General features: G+C 45.3%; 1 protein-coding gene across 1 annotated transcript in view; it reads left to right on the top strand.

The window, feature by feature from the left end:
- Positions 1 to 3,703: 3,703 nt before the first annotated feature.
- RC3H1 (ring finger and CCCH-type domains 1) overlaps positions 3,704 to 15,994 on the top strand; it is a 38,434-nt gene continuing 26,143 nt past the window's right edge. Inside the window, exons 1-5 of the mRNA XM_070939221.1 lie at positions 3,704 to 3,977; positions 5,252 to 5,372; positions 5,829 to 6,068; positions 14,704 to 14,879; positions 15,113 to 15,313. Coding sequence (XP_070795322.1) covers positions 3,747 to 3,977; positions 5,252 to 5,372; positions 5,829 to 6,068; positions 14,704 to 14,879; positions 15,113 to 15,313 — 969 coding nt within the window. The 5' untranslated portion in view covers positions 3,704 to 3,746. The remainder of the gene's footprint in view (positions 3,978 to 5,251; positions 5,373 to 5,828; positions 6,069 to 14,703; positions 14,880 to 15,112; positions 15,314 to 15,994) is intronic.

The raw sequence follows: 15,994 nt of genomic DNA, 5'->3' as shown, positions 1-15,994 counted from the left end.
TCCCACCACATATGTTTATATGTTCCGATCTCTTTCTTGCACCTTCAACAAATATTTGTATGTTTACCATCTATTTGATTTAATTTACGTGGTGTTAGGTACCACCTTCATATCACTTTATATCCATTTTCCTTAACTCTGACATATTCTTATATACTCTTCTATTCCAAATATTTTTCCAATTATTATCATTTATTTCTCCTAAATCTGATTCCCAAATTAATTTTAAACCTTTTGCCTGCTCTTCTAATTCAGTTAATATTCGATATATTTTCCCAATTCTTCCTTTACCTATCGTGTTTCCCTGAAAATACAACATGTCCCGAAAATTAGGCCAAGCCTGATTTTTGGGGTGGGCGTATACACCCTCCCCCGAAAATAAGCCCTAGTGACCGGGTGGGTGTGGCCAGCACAGGAGGCAGCCCTTCCCTTCCCTGGTCACCTCAGGGCTTCTTGGCCCCTTAATCGGATCAGCTGAGCTTCGGCTGCCATTCATGAAACAGCTGATTTGCGGGTGCTGCTCAGGCCACCGCCTCCAATTGTAGCTGCAAAAGAAGCCGGAGGCCAAGCGATGCACGCCTCACGCCTCACACCCTCCTTAACTATGACAGTCACAGCAGGCAATTCCATCCACAGAACAGGAAAGGAAGGCATGGAAATCCGTACACCTGGGACATCGGAAGAAGCCCTTTGAGGAGACGCCGCTGCCGATGTGCAGGAAATGTCTCCCCTCCCCACCTGTAGATCGTTCTTTCAAAGAGGAGTTTCACCAGGATGAAGAGGTGGCTGGAGGCAGCATTTGCATTGGGTTGGGCTTTCTTCGCAAGGGGAATGATCTGGGGAGTGAGAGATTTAGGAAGCCTGGGCTGGCGTGGAGCAGTTTCTCCAGTGAAGCATCTGATTTATCCCCAGGGTTGAGCATCTTGTGGGCTGGCCGGAGAGGGAGTGTCTCCGCTGAGCTTCGAAATAGGGTGAGAGGCAGGAAAACCCTCCCTCCCCATTTTCAAGCTGTTTGCAAAAACGCCCCATTCTGAGCCTTCAGCATATTCCAGTATTGCAACATTGAAGGCTCGGAATGGAGCGTTTTTGCAAAAAGCTTGAAAATGGGGAGGGGGGATTTTGCCTGGGTGCTGAGCTTCAGAACAGGGTGAGAGGCAGGAAAGCAAAATAGTAGGATATTCTAGTCCAAATCAGAATTGATGCCAATAGGTCGAAAATTGGATTACCCATCCATTTAATATTAATTCGGTATTTGAATCAAATCAATTAAATATTTAGGTATGTATATACCAAAGGATATTTCTCAATAACATACTGTAATATAAATAAAACAGAGCCGTTTCTTCAGATATTGATAGATGGGAGTCATTAAATCTTTGGGGAAAGGTAACCTTCCAAAATGGACATTATTCCCATATTTATTTACATTCTGAGTTGAATTCTAGTTTATATACTGTATCTGGAAAATATTTTCAGAAAATAAATTCTTTGTTTAGAAAATTTCTATGGAATTCTTTGATTCTAAGAATATTTTTACCAAAATTGCAACCACCAATTAATGCAGAAAGAGTTGTTTTTTGAGATCTAGAACTACATCATTACATTTACCTATTGTCTGTTATTACATACTGGAAGCCAGCAATTGGTGTTAATGTTCCAATTTGTGCAACTTTGTAATATGCACATATATCACTTTTGGCTGGATGGATAGTATTAAGATCTATAAATACTAAAACTGTACTATCTCTGGAAACAATTACATCAGTTAGAAAGTTATGGAATATGATGTCTAATAAAAAAGTGATTTGATGCTCCTAACCAAGGACTCCCTCTGCTTCCCACTTAAAGCCCCTTTCATGTGGAGTTATGACAAGCAACTCGGATTGCCGGAATTGCTGTCACAAAATAATGCAGTCAGATGACATTGTGTACTTTACGACTGCATCACTTAGCCAAGGAAATTCTGGTCCCAATAGGACTATCTGTATGGAAAAAAAATTGAGTGCAGTGGGATAGGGTTTGTGTAATAAAATAAGTTATGGGATCAAGAATGAATGTGGACTAAATAAATACAGACTGAAAACAAAAGTTAGTGACCAGCATGAAAGAAATATATTGACATGGTTTGATCATATTGTACACAAAATAAATATATGAAAAAAGAGTGAATATATGTAGAGGAAGATGGTCAACAAATCTGAGGTTAGATGAGGTAAGATTGAGAAATTTAAAGAACTAAAAGCATTAAATAAAGAATATATAAATGTAATTTCCAAAGAGTGTTTTTGAAATATAAAAAGGGTGATAATATGTCATTTATTAATTAATGACTAAGAAATTCACTTTAGTATTATTTAGTTCCAACATAATTGCATTGTTTATTAGAATGAAAATACCACTTTTTGTGTATTGTTGATGCACTTTAAAAATGAAATTTTATTACTAAATTGTACACTGAAAAATGTGAATTCTGCAACTTGCATAAATTATATTGACTATTTCCTAATGTGATTTGATTGCTTATTTGTTCCCTATGACTATCATTAAGTGTTGTACCTTATGATTCTTGATGAATGTATCTTTTCTGTTATGTACACTGAGAGCATATACACCAAGACAAATTCCTTGTGTGTCCAATCACACTTGGCCAATAAAGAATTCTATTCTATTCTAATCTATTACAAGTCGTTCATGTTTGGGACCAGCAACTCATTTGTTAAGCAAAGAAGTTGCTAGTGGAACCACAACTGTGCTTATGTTCTCACATCAGTTTTCCATTGCTTTACAGATCTGCAAAAGTTGTAAATGTGAGAATTGGTCATAGGATTACATTTTCATTACCATCATAACTGCAAATGGTCACTAAATGAGGCAGTCATTAAACAAGGTTGCATTGCACTTTGCTGCCCGTGTCATCCACAGCTGACCTTCGCAGTTTGCTGCTGCTGCTGACAAGGCACATAATCAGGCCTTGCCTTTTGGGAAGCAGTTACTAGCCACATGCAACATCAGGAAGAAGGCCTTGCATGGCCAGCAGCTTCCTTGCAAAGGACCAGGCCAGGCACGTCTAGTCAGCACTGGGAGTTGGAGGTTGCAGAGTACAGGGAGACAGGGCAGAGATGGGAGGGGGGAGATAAGAGGGTGTGAGGAGTTGAAGGCCCCCTATGGTCATAAATGCAGGTGGGCTGCCAAGCACCCAAATGTTGATAATGTTACCAAAGGAGCACTGCAGCAGCCATAACTTCAAGGATTGGTCATGAATACTTTTGCTCAAATAAATTTTTATTAGAAAATAAACCATTAACTACATGACATAGCATGTAGTTTGCATACACTTTAGTGTGGTTTAATAAGGGTCAGGGAGGCAACTTTATAACTCTTTTCTTAAAAAAAAAAAAGCTAATAGAATAGTTTTCTTGTAAAAAGATTGAGCAATATAAAGTGATCATAATATTTTGTTCAGCAGAGAAAATTTTTTGATCAATCATGAGAAAGCAATACACACTGTACTGTGTATACCATTTATTCTGTCTTTTGTATAAAATGAATTTTTCAGTAATATTTCACATAAAATCTCCATCAGCTAATTTTATTTTTTTCTGTTTACTTTTTAGGTTATATTTCACACTATGTGCTGACTGTCTGTACTTACAGAAACTATTTAAAAACAGGTTTTTTTTTCAAAATAAATTTGATTCCAGTGGAATCTGCTTTAGATTTTGTCTTGTGAAGTAACTCCTGAAGCAATGCCTGTACAAGCTCCACAATGGACGGATTTTCTCTCCTGCCCTATTTGCACACAAACATTCGACGAAACGATCCGGAAACCCATCAGTCTAGGTTGTGGCCACACAGTCTGCAAGATGTGCCTGAACAAGCTCCATCGGAAAGCATGTCCTTTCGACCAGACCACTATCAATACAGACATAGAACATCTTCCTGTGAATTCAGCTTTGCTGCAGCTTGTGGGTGCTCAAGTAAGGGAATATTTCCTTAGTTTCCTGCTTTAGATTTTTTTTTTAACTAGTTGTCATTTTTTTCATCAAATAAGCAACTGTATTTTTTAAAAATCTCAGAAAAAGTAAATAATGAACAAATGTAATAAACCATAACATTTTCAGGTATATAAATCATCACCTGGCTAAGGAAAGAGTTTCCTAAAGTCCCTAAGTTTCATTGTAGGGTGCCTAGCTCTAGGCAATCAATTAATAGTTTTACTATGTTAAATAAGTGTGAAACCCATGTAAAAAAAGCTTGTTTAAATAGTATACCATTAACCAATCTGCTGTTGGGAATCCAGCAAATTTGTTTTGTAGTTTTGAAAACATTGTATTCTGTCTTGAATGTGTTTGTGTATAAAATACTATAGAATCACAATTTTTTTCTTTTTGTAATGTTACAAAAAGAAAAAAAATTGTGATTCTATACCAGTGATGGCTAACCTTTTTGCCATTGCGTGCCAGGAGAGGGGGGGGGCGGGGGAGGGTCACGCAGACACGTGCCCACGCGCATGCGTGCGCAACCCCCTCCCCCCCCGCTCCTGGCACATGATGGCCTGGTAGGCCCGTTTTTCTTTCTTACCTGGTTCCAGATCCTCTCTATGTATCTGGGAAGGGCGAAAACAGCCTTTCCCACTCCCTTGGAGGCCCTACGGAGGCTGAAAGGGCCCATTTCCCAACTCTCAGTGGGACAGGAAGTGACATTTTTTTGCTAGGAGAATCTAGGAGCCTCTCTAGGAGTCTCTGGAGGCTGGGGACAGGAAAAAAGTCACTTCCTGTCCCACCAGGAGTCAGGAAATAGTCCCTTTCAGCCTCTGTAGGGCCTCCAAGGGAGTGGGAAAGGCTGTTTTCGCCCTTCCCAGATACACAGAGAGGATCTGGAGCCAGGTAAGAAAGAAAAACGGGCCTTTCCCACCCCGCCCCCAGGCCCTCCAGAGGCAGGAAACAGCCTGTTTCCCTACTTCTGGTGGGCCCAGAAGGCCCGAAAATCAGCTGGCCGGCGCGCGCATGCGCCCCAGAGCTGAGCTGGCGTGCCCACTAATATGGCTCCGCGTGCCACCTGTGGCACGCGTGCCATAGATTCGTTATCACGGTTCTATACTATTCAATAACTGCTCTGTCTTGTTCAAGACAGGAATAGACAATGAAAAGTGAGGAACTGTGTATACATTTTGCAGACATAGGTGGGAGAAATAAAAACATGAAAGTAGCCATTTCTTAACATATTTGTTGTATTCTTATGTTTTCTACAGATGCCAGAACAGCAACCAATAACTCTACGTAGTGGTGCTGAAGATACTAAACATTATGAGGAAGCCAGGAAATGCGTGGAAGAACTAGCCTTATACCTTAAACCGCTCAGCAGTGCAAGAGGTGAATCATGCTTGTCATCCTTTTTCCATGTTTTGGTGACAACATGTGTAAAGAATGTCCAATTAAGAAAAAAAGTGCAAGTAATTTGAAAAACATGTAAAAAAAAATTACCCACCGTGCTTTCTTCCCTTTCTACCTCCCTTCAGCTTTTATGGTATGATTATGTGATTTATGACACTTGGTGTCCTGAAAGGAACCAGTTCACTTCCAGTTGGAGGGAATGGTGTTGTTGTTTCACAGCAGTTAATTTGAACATGAACAAAATTTCAAGGCAGAAGAAATTGTGCCTTGAAGAAAGTCGGAAGAATAATGTATACATTTTCCTCAGCAGATCTAAACACCATAAAATTTTTAACCCTTGCAAACTATTTGAATAATTAGCCCCAAGTAGATTGTATATAACTTTTGCGTTGCCCTCAAGAAATTCAAAAAAATAACATTTTTCTCTTCATAAAGGTGTAGGATTGAACAGCACAACTCAGAGTGTGCTTAGTCGGCCCATGCAAAGGAAGCTTGTGACGTTAGTCCATTGCCAGCTGGTGGAAGAAGAAGGGCGGATCCGAGCTATGCGTGCAGCACGATCTCTGGGTGAAAGAACTGTTACTGAGCTTATTCTTCAGCACCAGAATCCCCAGCAATTGTCTTCAAACCTTTGGGCTGCAGTGAGGGCAAGAGGCTGTCAGTTCCTTGGACCAGGTATGCAGCAGGGAAAATGGTTTTCTATCAGTGAGAAGATCAGCTGTGCTATGAGCAAAAATGCTTTACATATTTTTTATATTTGAACAATTCAAAGCATTTAAAAAACCAGTTTCTTTTTAATGATAGTGGTTTATTTCTACTTTATATTGCACAGATTTGACAAGTTTTACTAAAGTCTTACTAAGTGTTCAGCTATACAGTAGGATCAGGATGAAATGTAAAAATGTTTGCTAACGGTTCTGTGGGTGTGCTTTGATGGGCGTGGCTTGGTCATGTGACCGGGTGGGCGTGGCCAACTTGACGGCACTCACTGTTAGAGCCAGGAGTTGCACATTTTGAAGCACATTCTGCCCTTCTGAAGCCCCCAATGCTTTGAGTTTCCCTCTGCCAACCAAGCGAACATCGGAGCCTTCTCTTGCAGAAGCAGAATCCAGGCACAGAAATGGAAAAACGGGGTGGGGTGGGGAGGAGACAGTGTAATTAGCAGAATCCAGGTACAGAAATGGAAAAACGGGAAGGGGGGAATGGGGAGGAGAAGATGTAATTAGCAGAATCCAGGTACAGAAATGGAGAAACGGGGGGGAGAAACGGAATGGGGAGGAGAAGGTGTAATTAGCAGAATGCAGGTGCAGAAATGGAAAAACGGGGGGGGGGAATGGGGAGGAGATGGTGTAATTAGCAGAATCCAGGTACAGAAATGGAAAAATGAGGGGGGGGGAATGGGGAGGAGAAGGTGTAAGAAGACGTTTCCTTAGATCGCTGATGCTCCCAACAATGAGTTTGGTGGCGATCTAAGGAAACGTCTTCCAGCTCTTCAAGATCGACTTTAAGCCAACAGCAAAAGTAGTGGCGGCGGGGGGAGAACAGGTGTGTGTGTGTCTGTCCCTCTCTCCGCAAGGACTTGGAGAAAGACACTGTCCCTCTGAGGAAAAGAGAAGGCAGCGAAGCCCTGGTTGTCACCTGGAAGAGGAGGACCCCGGTGGGACACACACACATACCCCATCGCCCCCGCTGCCGCTACTTTTGCTGTCGGCTTCTCGGCACTCTTAAAGTCGATCTTGAAGAGTTGGAAGATGTTTCCTTAGATCACTGATGCTCCGAACAATGAGTTCAGCAGCGTGGAAGGCAGGCAAGCATAGCAGGGCTGCTGGGAAGGGAGTAAGCTTCTAGCTCCCTTTCCCACAGCCCTGCCATGCTACCCTGCCTTCCACGTGGCCATCCGCTTGCCTGCCTTCGCAAGCTGGCCACGGGAAGTCAGCAGGGATGCATGGCAGGGCTGTGGGCTGTGGTCCGATTTGGGGGCATGGCCAGCCGCTATTGCTACCAATACGGCAAATTAGCCCCAATCTCCACTACCGGTCCTCCCAAACCAGTAGCATTTTACCCCCTGGGTAGGATGGTGCTTTATTAAATTGTTTAAAGATTCAATACAAGCTCGAGCAGTACCAGATAAAGTAATCAAGGAAAAAGCCTCTCAAATATAAACGAACAAGTTCAGTCTTCAAGAAAAATATAAAGTAATATTTAATAAGTTTCCACTACTTTAGTTATAAAAATTCAGCATTTGAATTTTTGGAGTTAGTTGTTACCTAAAGCTCTCCTAGCAGCCTTCCCTGGGTATCCTTCAGACATTGAACTTCAATTTCAGAATGCCCATCCAACAATTGGTGGGTTCTGCCTTAGGGGACACAAAGTAACACTCAAGGCCCACTTCTTAGTTGCAAGGAGTAAGTTCAACTGCTTACATTGATTTATTCGTTAATTACAGGGAGTCCTCAATTTACAATTGATCCCAAAATTCCACTGCTAAGCAAGGCAGTTTTTGAGTCAGTTGTGCCCCATTTTATGACTTTTTTTTTTTTGCCATAGTTGTTAGCAATCATTGCAGTTGTTAAGTGAATCTAGCTTCCCCCATTGATTTTGCTTGTCAGAAGCTCCCTAGGAAAGTTGCAAATGACAATCTCAAGGCCCCAGGACAATGCAACCATCATAAATACATGCCAGCTGCCAAGTACCTACAGTTTGATCATGTGACTGTGGGGATGCTGCAAGTATGGGAATTGGTCATGAGTCACTTTTTTCAGTTCTACTGTGACTTTGAACAGTCATTAAATGAATGGTTGTAAGTTGACTGCCTATATTAAGTATTGCAATATGTATTGGACTGAAATATTCAGTGGCATAATTAATCCTATGCTCAACTATTTGCAGTAAGAATATACTTGGGGTTTTTAGCATTTTTGGGGGGTAGGTTTGTCTTTGCACTTGGTCATTCTTATTTTTAAAACCATGTCATAAACAGACTAGTAATTGATATGGAAATGAAAATTGTCTGGTTCCTTCTAATGCAAGTAAATTATGCTCTAGGGCAGGGGTCGGCAATCTTAAACACTCAAAGAGCCACTTGGACCTGTTTCCTACAGAAAAAAAACACACCAGGAGCCACAAAACTTGGGTGGGCGTGGCCAACTTGATGTCACTCCCAGTCAGTCACATGACCACTTAGCTACGCCTACCCAGCCACAAAACTATTCTCTTATGTCTCCCTCTCCCTATCTGCCCCTCTCTTTCCCCCCTCTTTCTGTATCTCTGTGTCTGTCCCTCTCCATATCTTCCCCTCTCCCCCCTCTGTATCTCTCCCTCTCCCTCTCTTTCCCTCTCTCACTCCCTCTCTATGTATCACTCTGTATGTGTCTCTCTATGTCTCTCTCTCACCCATTCTCTGTGTATCACTCTGTGTGTCTCTATGTCTCTCTCTGTATGTGTGTGTTTGTCTCCTCCCCTCCCTTCGGGCAACCGTCCTCTTCCTCCCCCACTCCTCTCATAACTCCCTGGCTGGCTGTGGCTGAGCCGGGAACGTTTGCATGCACAGGGAGACCCTCAAGCGAGCGCCAAAGCGCAGCAAAGGCGTGCGCGGGTTGGGCGGCCTCTCACTTAGGAGGGTCTTAACAGGACACAGCTTCTCTCCTGCACTAATGCTCTGGCCATCGCCTTGCCATCACCCACCCCTGGCAGCTCTTCGGCCAAGTGCAGAGGGAGAGAGTGAGACTGAGAGTGAGAACATGGATGTGTCTTTCCTAAGGGTATAACTTTAACTCTTTTGAGGCAATTGAAAAGTTCATGTGGATGTGTAATAGTTGCATATTAGGAAGACATGTGAATTGCCAAAGCAATATGTTACTCTTTCTCTTATACAACATAAATAATAATTACCTTGGGGATTTGTATTGCCATTTCAAAGTGAGGAGTTTCCACTCCTGTCCCATCACTGGTTGGCCCTGCCCTTCTTATTTCTTTTTTGGACTCCAGCCTGAAGTGGCAGGAAGCAAAGGCTGTCTTATGTGCAAATGTGGCGCGAAGGCAGGAACAGGGCAGCTTCGCTCCTGCACTCTCTGGCGATCCTCTTCCAGGCCAACTGGCTGAGCTGGGATCGTGTGCACGCACGGGGAGACCCTCCTCAAGTAAGCGTGAAAGCTCAGGAAAGGCACGTACGGGGCAGGCAACGGCTTGCTTAAGGAGGGTCTCTCCATGCGTGCGCACACTCCCAGCTCATCCACAGCTAGCCAGGGGGTTACGAGAGGAGGGGGGATGAGAATTCAGGAGCGAAGCTGCCCTGCACCTGCCTCCGCGCCACATGTGCACAGAGGGCAAGTGTTGCTGAGGCAACATTCATACCCACTGCAGCCAGGCTTAGATCAGGGGCTGATCCAGACTTTGAAAATTCCTTCCAATATGGAATCGGTGATTGCGGAAGCCATTAAGCAGGGCATCGCTGCAGGACTGCAGCAGAGCAGAGTGGCCTCTGTGGTCTCTGGTTTTTCCCTGCAGCTGGGACAGACTCAAATATCCCAACCACCAGGGGATTTTTTGGCCTTCTCAGAGCCCTATTCCCCAGCCCCCTCTGGACAGAGCCAATTATCGCTCTCAAAGGAGGCAGAACTTTCAGAAGATGAGGGACTAGCACTGGACCAACCGGCCTTCACAGGGCTTTTTAGATCTGCCCTGTTTACTTCCTTCCTCTTCAAGGCACGAAATACGACCTGCCTGAGTCCAGACTCTACAGTGTCAGATCCTGCCTTTGATGCGGCAGATCCTATGGACTCCCTATTTTCGGAGCTGACCACTACAGCAGAGGTGATTCCCTCACCCAAGCTGTTAATTGATGTGGTACAAAGACAATGGACCTCTCCAGGGACAGGCCCCAACCCGCCTCCATCAGAGAGGAAACTATAATGTGGGACCAGACCTGGCCCAGGCGCTCCAGACACCTATGGTAGATGCTCCAGTGGTGGTCCTGTCCTCACCCTCGGTCATACCCAGTGATCTGGAGGACACACTAAAGGCAGAGGACAAGAGGGCGGAGCAAGCGCTTCAAAGAGGCCATCAGGTGGCTGCATGAGCGGTCAAGGCTGCCATGTCCGCCTCTTTTTTCAACAGGGCCTCTCTGCTCTGGCTGCGCCAAATGCAGGAGCACATTCCAGCTGGGGATGTTCAGACCCACCAAGACATTAATAAACTTATCGCCGCAGCAGAGTTCTCAGCTGACGCTACATTCAATGTGACCAAGTACACCTCAAAGGCCATAGCGTCATCAGTGGCTGCCAGCCGCCTGCTATGGCTCCGCCGATGGCAGGCGGATATCAGGCACAAATAGCCTCGGCCCCCTTTAAAGGGGAGAAGTTGTTTGGGGACGCCTTGGACCCCATCTTAGGGGAGTCCAAGGATAGGAGGAAAGTTCTGCCATCTTTCTTCAGGCAAGGCGAATTTCATGCCTCACCTTACTTTTGCCGCCCCTCTGGTCGTGCGCCGGACTCCAGTTCCGGGTTTCAGTGGTCACAGAGACTTTATTTCCCGAGACAAGAACAACAGCAGGACAGGTTGGGCAGGAACAGGCAGTTCCAGCACAAGCTGCCCTTTCGGGTGGAGGAGGTCGCTCCCTTCAACGCTCAAAGTGACGGCAAGACCTCCCATTGGGGGCCGCCTGGAGCTATTTGCCAAGCGTTGGGAGGACATCACCACAGATGCCTGGGTCCTGGAGACGGTAAAATTGGGCCTCTCCCTAGAGTTCCTCTCCACACCCCCGAGGTTTTTCATTCATTGTCCCATCTCAAGGGACAAATCATAAGAAGTTCCTCATGGAAACCGCTATTCAACATCTGTTGGACATTCAGACGATCCAACTGGTTCCAGAGGACCAACGGACTGGGATTCTATTCCATCCTGTTTGTAATCCCAAAGACCTCGGGGTGGTGGTGGTGGAGGGCAGTTCTGGACCTGAAAAGGCTGAATTGCCTACTAATTTACAGGCGGTTCAAGATGCAGTCACTCCAATCCATTCTGGAAAGCATGTTTACAAATACTCCTTACAAATCTCCAGGATTCTCTTCAGCAACAGAGATCGTTGAACAAACTACCACCCAGCTGGCTTCCGGTCTCGGCCAGTGGAGCCGTGGGTTTCTTACAAGCGTGAAGGGCTAAGCCCAAGCCTGCTATAAGGCGAGGGAGCAGGCAGCAGCCGCACTTATTCAGACAGACTTCCTGTACTCCGAACCCCCTTCAAACAGCTTTCCCAAGCCTTAGCCTCCAGCAGTTCACGGAGGCATCTTGAGTCCCTGCTGGGTCTCCAAGCATACTCTTTGGTGCCAGACATTTGCCACGCCTTTAACAGCGGCTCCCCAAGCGGGTTTTGGATAACTTGCTATTCCTGGATTCTTCACAGCAAAGACCCTTTGCGGGAGATTGACATCCACTTGGCTGTATCCCGGTCTGACCAGTGGAGCCACCTGACTGATTCTAGCATGAAGAGCTTAGGCTCGAGCCCGCTGAAGGCCAATCGATCAGCATAATCACAGAAAGGTATTTTGTGATTGCGGGGTAGTGTGAATGAACCTGGCTCCACGCTGCTAATCCCAGGAGCTCAGTAATCGCTCCCTTTCCGCGCCAGCCCAGCATGAAGAGCCTAGCTCGACCCTGCTGGAGGCCATAAGTGGAGGCCACAATATAAACTGGCTGGATCTTAGGGCAGTTCACCTGGCCCTCAGGCAGTTGCAAGACATGGTTTCGGACAGATACGTCCTAGTCATAACAGACAATGTGGCCACCAAGGCCCACATAAACCGCCAAGAGGATACCCATTCCAGGTCCCTCATGCAAGAGGCAGAACAACTAGGCCTCTGGGCAGAGAGACACCTTCTGTCCCTCAGGACAGAACATATTTCTGGAGTGACAAATGTGCAGGCGGACTAGCTCAGCAGGTCCATTGTCGACCACTCAGAGTGGCACCTCATCAGGCTTTATTTCAGGAGTTGACGGCTTGCTTCAGACTTCCAGCTGTGGATCTGTTCTCCACTCAGGACAACATTCAACTGCCCAGATTCTTCTCAAGGTTTGTGGTATCAGGGGTGGAGAGGGTCAATGCTCTTCGCAGTACTTGCCCCGAGGACTCCTCTACTCCTTCCCTCCACTTCCCTCATTCCGAAGGTGATCTGGAAGGTATTGGTGGAAAAGGCGGAGGTCCTACTTCTGATCCTACACTGACTCAGAAGGCCATGATTTACCGACCTGGTCAATTGGCCGGTGACAGACATTAGAGGATACCGTCAGACAGAATCTCCCTCAGCCAGGGGGCCTTGGTCCACCCGGACCCATAGCGGCTTCAGCTGACTGTCTGGTGTTTGAGCGGAGACTTCTGAGCCGGGACAATTACTCCTCCTGGGTAGTTCAGACTATGCAGGCCTCTAGGAGGCCTTCCACTAATCGGATATATGCTGCAGCCTAGAAAACTTTTTGCACCTGGTGTTCCAGGTCGGGATTGGACCCTCCATCGGTATCCGTGGCCAGATACTGGAGTTCCTCTAGGAAGGACTAGACAAGGGGCTATCGTCCAACACTATCCGTCAACAGGTGTACCCTGTCCTCGGTCCTCTCTTGCGGGGATCTGGAGTCCCTCGCTTAACACCCGGCCATGTGCAGGTTCATTAGGGGCGCAATGAACCTAGATGAATTTCAGAGTTGGCCCACTCTGTCAGAAAGGACCTCTGTATCTTCCATCCCAATAGGATGGTCTTGTGGTTGGACCCTTCCTTTGTCCCCAGGGTGGACTCATGGTTCCACAGGGCTCAGGAACTTATACTAACCAACTTCTGCCCGGGCCCAGTACACACCCTGGAGAAGAAGTGGCACAACTTGGACATAGGGAGGGCCCTCCACATGTACATTAAGAGGACTTCTTTCTTCAGGAAGACAGAGTCTCTCTTTGTGTCCTTCCAGCCCTCTACCCTGGGCAACAAAGTCACTCCATTGACCATGGGCCGCTGGATTCAGGCGTGCATCGCCAAGGCCTACAAACTCCAGGCTCTTCCTTTGCCTCGGCAGGTAACAGCCCATTCCACCAGGAGTGCAGCCACAGCAGAGGGGTGGGCAACACAAGCAGCTACATGGTCCTGTCCGTTCCCTTTCATCAAACATTACAAGCTGGACACCTTCGCTTCAGGTGAAGCGGCCTTTGGCAGGCGAGTCGGTCCATTCTGAACAGGCTACTTTGGACCAGACTGCAGCCCACCAGTAGGACAAGCCAGCTTTGGTATGTCCCATTCCTGGATGCTATCTCCACCACAATGGAGAAAGGGCGTTGGTCTTACCTGATATGCTCCTTCTCGTTGGGTGGAGATAGCATCCAGCCCCACCAGGGGTGAAATGCTCCCGGTTTGGACCGGAATGCCCGATCCGGTAGCGATGGAGGTGGGTGGTTCGGAGAACCGGTAGCAAAAATCCCTGCAAACACCCCCCCCCCCATGCCCAGCTGAGCTGCACAATCATCAGAGGCTTTTTTTTTTAATTTTTAAAAGCATTTTTTCTACAATGTCTTCGGCCGAAAAAATGCTTTTAAAAGAAAAAAAACCCTCTGATGATCACATGACTCAGCTGGGATAGTCAGAGGCTTTTAAAAGCATTTTTTCTACAACCTCTTCGACTGAAGAGGTTGTAGAAAAAATGGTTTTAAAAGCCTCTGCCGATCCTAGCTGAGTTGCCTGATCAGCAGAGGCTTTTTATTCTTTTAAAAGCCTCTGCCGATCCCAGCTGAGTTGCCTGGTTGGCAGAGGCTTTTAAAAGCATTTTTTAAAACAACCTCTTCAGCCGAAGAGGTTGTAGAAAAAATGGTTTTAATAGTAAAAAAAAAAGTTGGCCACGCCACCCAGTCACTTTACACCCCCCCCCCCCAAGCCATGTCCACAGAACCAGTAGTAACAAATTTTACATTTCACCACTGAGCCCCACCCTGAAAGAGTGGTCTGGTCCTGGGTCCAAAGTGGGAGAACCTTAGCAAAAGACACGTCAAGTCTGTCAATAAGTCTTCGCCAAAAGCTGGGGACCATTGGTAAGGGAGGTGTGTCCTCACAGTTCTGACAGACTCAGTCCAATCAGCTAACAGACGAGGTCAACCTGTTCCTGGATGCTATCTCCACCCAATGTGAAGGAGCATATCAGGTAAGACCAAGGCTCCTTTTCTAGCACGATCCTGATGTAACCTAGAGATTTCTATAACTCCTAATATAGTTGCTAATTCATAGAATTTGTAATATCTTTACAAAAATCCTATATTAATCCTGTCATGGTCCTCTTGATTTTCCAGCGATGCAGGAGGAAGCCCTGAAGTTAGTTCTTTTAGCTTTAGAAGATGGATCTGCTTTATCTCGAAAAGTCTTGGTTCTCTTTGTGGTACAGAGGTTGGAACCACGATTTCCTCAGGCTTCTAAAACCAGCATTGGGCATGTTGTCCAGCTTCTTTACAGAGCCTCCTGTTTCAAGGTACAAAAGAATTTAAGTGTTTGTGGATCTTCTTTATCTGGTAGTTATGTCCATTCTTAAATTGTGTGTGTGTGTGTGTGTGTGTGTGTGTGTGTGTGTGTGAATTTCTTTTGCACAAAATGGCATGCAGAAAGTTCCGCAGAATTATCATTTGCAAGAGAGAAACTTGATTAGGCACACTTATTCCTTAAGGTTCATTACTTTATCTTACTTTAATAGTTTTGCTCCACCAGGTGACTAAACGTGATGAGGATTCCTCCCTAATGCAGCTGAAGGAAGAATTCAGAACATATGAAGCTCTGAGACGAGAACATGATTCCCAAATTGTACAAATTGCTATGGAGGCTGGTTTACGCATAGCTCCAGATCAGTGGTCTTCATTGCTATATGGGGACCAGTCTCACAAATCCCACATGCAGTCTATTATTGACAAGGTAGTATCTCTTTAAATCATTATCCTTTTGTTTCTCAAATCAATTTTAAAAATGCTGATAAAATTGTAAAGAGAAATTCATATTTATATGTGAAATGCACCAATTACAATTTTTTTCATTCTGACTTTATACAGGTAGTCCTCGACTTACAACCATTCATTTAATGATTGAACTTACAACAGCACTGAAAAAAGTGATTATGACTCTCTTTCACACTTACTAGTGTTGCAGCATACCCATGGTCACATGATCAAAATCCCTGCACTTGACTATTGGCTTGTATTTATGAGGGTTGCAGTGTCCCAGGGTCATGTGTTCACCTTTTGTGATCTTTTATCAAGCTAAGTCATTGGGGATGCCAGATTCATTTAACAACCTGGCAAGAAAGATCGTAAAATGGGGCAAAACTCACTTAACAACTGTCTTGCTTAACAATAGAAATTTGGGGCTCAATTGTGGTTGTAAATTGAAAACTACCTGTAGTGGGAATGGAGTATCCTCCTTACTTGTAAAGTTTAGCTTTGATACAAAATACCTGGGAACCTCTTTCACCATTTTAGACGTAGAGCCTATTATGAACCGTGGTGGTGCAGTGGTTAGAATGCAGTACTGCAGGCTACTTCTGCTGACTGCCGGCTGACTGCAATTTGGTGGTTCGAATCTCACTAGGCTCAAGGTTGA

Source organism: Pituophis catenifer, unplaced genomic scaffold (assembly GCF_029215685.1).
Source record: "Pituophis catenifer annectens isolate HBS135680 unplaced genomic scaffold, rPitCat1.0.hap2 SCAF_3, whole genome shotgun sequence".
NCBI lineage: Eukaryota > Metazoa > Chordata > Lepidosauria > Squamata > Colubridae > Pituophis > Pituophis catenifer.
Note: the sequence above shows the minus strand (reverse complement) of the source record. Positions and strands in the feature narration are given on the sequence as shown.